The sequence below is a fragment of the Sphaeroforma arctica genome (assembly GCF_001186125.1).
Source record: "Sphaeroforma arctica JP610 unplaced genomic scaffold supercont1.2162, whole genome shotgun sequence".
Classification (NCBI taxonomy): domain Eukaryota; class Ichthyosporea; order Ichthyophonida; genus Sphaeroforma; species Sphaeroforma arctica.
The window spans coordinates 3,050-8,380 of record NW_014038396.1 but is presented as its reverse complement, the minus strand read 5'-3'; the positions used below and the strand labels follow the sequence as shown (position 1 = coordinate 8,380).

General features: G+C 42.3%; 3 protein-coding genes across 3 annotated transcripts in view; 1 reads left to right on the top strand and 2 right to left on the bottom strand.

Moving 5' to 3' along the window:
• Window positions 1–171: 171 nt before the first annotated feature.
• On the bottom strand, window positions 172–531 carry SARC_12236 (hypothetical protein; the record flags this gene model as incomplete). Its single annotated transcript, XM_014293665.1, has 1 exon — window positions 172–531. A coding segment is annotated over exon 1 (317 nt), but the record flags the coding sequence as incomplete, so codon positions are not given.
• A 463-nt stretch (window positions 532–994) lies between these two features.
• Window positions 995–3,854, top strand: SARC_12235 (hypothetical protein). Its single transcript, XM_014293664.1, has 4 exons — window positions 995–1,921; window positions 2,308–2,436; window positions 3,032–3,169; window positions 3,538–3,854. Exons 1-4 carry the CDS (start codon window positions 1,762–1,764, stop codon window positions 3,615–3,617), a joined length of 507 nt encoding a protein of 168 aa, XP_014149139.1. The 5' UTR covers window positions 995–1,761; the 3' UTR covers window positions 3,618–3,854.
• Window positions 3,855–4,578: 724 nt separating this feature from the next.
• SARC_12234 (methionine aminopeptidase, type I) overlaps window positions 4,579–5,331 on the bottom strand; it is a gene marked incomplete at both ends in the record, with an annotated part of 3,190 nt that continues 2,437 nt past the window's right edge. Inside the window, 2 exons of the mRNA XM_014293663.1 lie at window positions 4,579–4,879; window positions 5,280–5,326. Coding sequence (XP_014149138.1) covers window positions 4,579–4,879; window positions 5,280–5,326 — 348 coding nt within the window. The remainder of the gene's footprint in view (window positions 4,880–5,279; window positions 5,327–5,331) is intronic.

The following is a 5,331-nucleotide window of genomic DNA, read 5'->3' as shown; positions in this document are numbered from 1 at the left end:
TGTGTGTGTGTGTGTGTGTGTGTTTGTGTGTGTGAGGGGGGGGGGAGGAGGTATGAACAAATATGGAACTCATCGATTTTGCATTGGTAAGGCGTATATGTGCATCCGGTGGCGGTTATAAGCACAGATTGGGGTTGACAACACAATATACATAAACCTATTTGAGCTTACCCCGCTGTTATCTTGGGCCACTGTAAGCCTACCTTATATCCTGCGCGTTCGACAGCCCACAAGGCTTTCTGCCGCTCGTGATCGATCCATTCTGTCTGCAGAAAAGACAGCACACCAGGGACGGTGTATGGTGCACTGGAGTCTTTGACAGTTTCTATCGACTCGTTGTCGGTGAAGGATTCACCTTTGACAGCTCGTGCATTCATAAATGCACCGTCTTTCTCGCTTAGACCTGTGCTGTCTGTTGATATGAGTTGTGAACCGCTCTTCAGCTTGTCGCGGTATGCCGACGGAGGCAATGCTTCTTCTGACTGCATGCTTGCCTACACACTAATGGGCCATTGATAAGTGATATTAACGATTTTGCATTGCTATGGAATAAGAGAGTAAAGGACTCTAAAGTCAACAATGTAGGAATAATACTCGCATGACGCAGGCCACGATATAAGCGGTGAATACAATAAAACATAATTATGGTTTATTGAGATCGATTTCTGCGATTAGCTGATACACAGCGTAATGGACTGTATGCAATGAGAGGGGTTCGAAAAGCATTTGGCGGCAATTCGTCTGCACCTCTAAGTTTACCGCTGGTCTACTTTTAAAATTCAAAAAAAAAAAATTGTAGCCTCCGTATTTTTTAATAGAAAGATATATATATTGTAGTATATATATTATTGTGTAAATACATACAGTTTCAGGTTTTGCCCTGTGTCCTCCACACACTCTCTCTAGTATTTATTAGAGTGCAACTTCTCGCCACACGAAAGTACCTTTTTAAGAGAGTTTAATCTAATGCACACGTACTTCTTTCGAAAGTTCACGCGAAAGCACTTGATTTTTAGATTTCTTGAATATTTATTATCGTATTGGATCATGGTACCCACTCGAAATAAGTCACTTGTCTTTAAACTACATATAATAGAGAGGGCTGTAAACTCGATATTGGGTTGGCTCAATCTACTAGCCTATACACGGTACGAAGGGTGTGATCACAGTATTGTCTGTTAAATATGAACGAGAGCTGACGAAGATCGGTCCTTTGCATATTTGGTACCGCTGTAAGCATATCCTTTATTAAAATCGAGTACTTGGATGTGGAAAACTTTGTGGATTTGCGTGATTGAAAAGAATATTTTGAAACCCCGGTTTCGCAGGACTACATATGCTCTACAGTAAACAGATATATACCACTATGTAATACTCACAATAGCTGCACTATCACTAAATATCTCACAGTCGGACCATGACTGTCGCGCGTTGTCTAAGTGCACATATCCCTTTCTACTTTCAGTATAATAGCTACACTTGAAGGCACAGTACGTTCAACTATGCTAGAGAACCTATATCTCACAGCTGGGTGTAAATGTCGTGTCGCACATGACAAGAGTCTAGTTGATGCTTGCTCGATTTTAAAGCTTGTATACAGCTAGTTCCAGCTCTTGTATTGCAGACAAGAGTTTTAACTTAAATACGTGCAGGTTTCGGACTTTATACCGGCAATCACTACACTATACATCAGATGCGAACCTTGGTGATATAGAAAGACGCGTACTCGACGCATAGGAAAGTCATGTGGTCAGTTACAAAATGCGATGTGATTTATTTAAAAGTTGCGATAGCAATTGTACACGGGAACTAACCAATTGTGTGTATCTAGCAATGTTGCAAGCCCAGGTCACATATAGTGCCGAAGTGCGAGAGCCTGTCGAAAGCAGAGATGTCCTCATGGCCGACATCAGTAGTCAGGGTGAGTAGTGTGCTGCACAAAGCACTGTTTGTTTCTTGTTCTCTTAGATTTAGTGCCTGAAGACTGGCCTGTAACAGGGGCAATCAATATACGACAAATGTGCTGTTGTCTATTTCACGAAGACTTTTTGAAGGTACGTCCCAGTTTTACAGTCTTGAGACATAACCTGATCTCCATCTGGAGTACGACATAGCACTAGTAGATTATTTTGCAGGCAATTAAAGAACTGAGTAGAGCGTGTATCTTGCAATTTTGCGTGGTATGTAAAATCAGGCATGTACTGTGAGCATCTTAGAACACTCCGGTAAACCATACCCAGTAGAAAGTCCCCGTGTGAATGTGGCTAGATCGATATCTAAGTCACAGCGACATGTACACCGGTACAGAGGATGCCATTGAACTGGACGAACTGCAGGCATACATGAAGGATCCCAAGGTTACTCTGCACGACAAGGTCACACGTGTGAGCCGGGCGTTAGACCAGCTTAGAGAAGATCGCAAAGCTAGAATTGAAGGTGAGATCGCGAAGCTAGAATTGAAGGCATATTCATTGTCATTTAAATTGAGTGTAGTAGAAAACACAATCATTGGCTAGTGTATTTCTTCAATATTGTAATTGCGTGCGCGTAGTTATGACAGATTTTTTTAGCAGCTCAGGTATACACTTCACTACATGTGACAGGTCTATATAAAATAGCAGAGAAAAATTCCCAGTTGTGTTTAGGCTTGCAGCTCTTCGGACTTGAGACTTTAACATATGACCCGATTTCTGTACGGAAACGTTCAAAGGCTTGTAGCTGAGTCTGAATTAGTACATATGCCGAGCTGTACGTTCCTACAATCAAGAGAAGATGTTCAATTAGTCCAAACCCTTCCTCAACCCACGGGTCATAAACTCGTGGTTTGGGAGAGGTTTATAGACCCATGGTTTGTTAAAGACCCATGGTTTGGGATGCACACTGCACGACATTTCATGAATGTGTGTGCACTCAGATGATAATTGATAACTTCACAAACATTTGACCTTCGCTCAGCAAAGCGACAATGAAGTTTGCTTGTGTGTGTGTGCTCTTTGTGATTTTAATGAATCGGAATGGGGATAAATCGCAGAAGCCATGAAAGAAACGGTTGCCGTGCTCGAGAACATCGCTGAGGATGTCATGCGACATTGTGGCGAAGTAGCCTCTGTCAGTCTCGACATTCAACAAGCGCGTATTGACCAAATCATGGCCGTACTTCGTGAAATCGGTATGTTAAAATTCCGGCAGCATGTACGGGCGCAAGAGTTCGGAAAAAAAAAATTGTAGGCGCGACAAAACGTCTCAAAGTTCGTGTATTTCTATATCTAGACATACCTTTGTGTTCGACGGAAAAAGTAACCACTCCTTCATTGTTAAACTTCACATAGTGAACTGTATGCCAACAACATGCACATTGTGCGTGGTACGATACCCGGAAAAGAACACTAGAGCGGTTTTGTAATTAATAGAAGCATAAATCCGACTCCAAACAGATTCCATGTATCCGTGAAGACCCTTTTTCTCGTCCTTACTTGTCCAGCATTTGACAGCTATTTCACTGACGTTTGTGTGTTGTCTCTACTATCCAAACTATAGCACGCAACGATGACAAGTGCGCACTGCATAAGTCTTCGCTGCAGCGGGTTTATAACCAAGTCGTAAGCAAGGTAGTATGACAAGGTGCAACACGTAGAAGTACTCGTGTCAACAAAGGGCAATGTGTACCTCGTAACTACGAACACATAAAACCTGAATGCCACGACATCGCACACCTGGGCCGTATTCGCCAATCGTAAATCGGAAGTAAATCTGGGGTCGATGGATTTCAGATTTATGTGGTGTTAGAAATCCTGCTCACTTCTCCGTGGCCGCACTTTGCTCCTAGGGCGAAGAATAAATACTCTCACATCCGCAAATTCTACAATGGTAATTTATCTTGTGGTTTCACGAAGGTTCGATGTCACGTGAGGTACAAATATCACGCCTTATCGAAAGTGCCTCTTTCTCGGCATCGTATAGTGTTGAAATGGCTAGCTGGGCCCCGAGTACTAAGCCTCGCCCTACGTGCTATTCTTTAATATATTCAAACTTCATATATTGCTAACCAAGTAGTCGTCCATCTCTATACAAAATATAACATATCATATTAAGTCATTAATTACGCCTGATAGCGCAACTTGTGCCTCAAGCACTGTTGAATGTCAAATCCGGCTTTATCTTATAATGTCGTGCATCGCTACGTCCGACCATTTTGCGATGGTACTGAACGGTGGGGATGACAAGGGAAAACGTACAATACCAGTCATAAATTCAAGTCGCGATCATCTTATTCTGGTGACACTACAAAATTAGGAGATGACAAAATGTGATGGAGGAATGATTTGCGTCCGGAGTCAGTAGTGTGCATACAATATAGCTGAATAACGTACCGCTTCTATAGATTCAGCTGCTTAGAGAGGGAGTAGCAAATTTTGATTCAAAAGATGAATTTGCATAAGTTGGTATTCCAAGCGATTTTTACAATTGTGGCTGCAGGTCGCGGAAACGGGTTCATTGTCAACGGAATGTACATATGACAGAACATATAACACAAACCGAAATATTTCATTTTTCATACTTCATGTAGTACGCTACTCATTATTTATGATTGAGGGTTAGCACTTCAACCCCATTTTCTGTTATAGCCACCGTGTGTTCGAACTGTGCAGATCGTCCCCCGTCCCTACTGATAGCCGTCCAGCCATCCTCCAAGATGGACATCTCAGGTGATCCCTCGCATAGTATGGGTTCGATAGTGAAGACCATGCCCACCTTCATTTCCATTTTACTTTCTCTATTCTTGTGGTGTAGTACATTTGGTGGCGTGTGAAATTCTCGGCCAATCCCATGGCCTACAAAGTTCTCGCTGATGGTGAATCCTGCTTCACTCGCTATAGGCCTATGATAAAGAAAGAGATAAAACTGAGCATATTAGACATTTTTAATCGCCTCTACGTGTGTATCCGATTGAAATGGTGGTTCTCAGCTTCGTTTACGCCCTAGCTGGACGTGCCGTAGTGACAGATAAGGATACGAATCACCAGGACTCTTACAAAGTTGAGTAATAGACTTCTAAAAGAATTCCTGTCGGAATTCGAATTTAGAAGCGATTTTATGTTCCACTCATATTGTTTGTCAAATGAAAGCCAATGAGTCGCACGATACCATACTGATGAGCCACATACTCAGATATATTTCACTGTTCTGTCACACGGAGCAGATCATGTGAGCCAAAGAAAGACAATACTATCTGACAACTTACACCTGATGGATAGCACGAATGACAACCCTAAGTTCACACCACTGTAGAGTCTATGCTGCTTAAATATATCCGTTTTGTAGCCCGCTGTC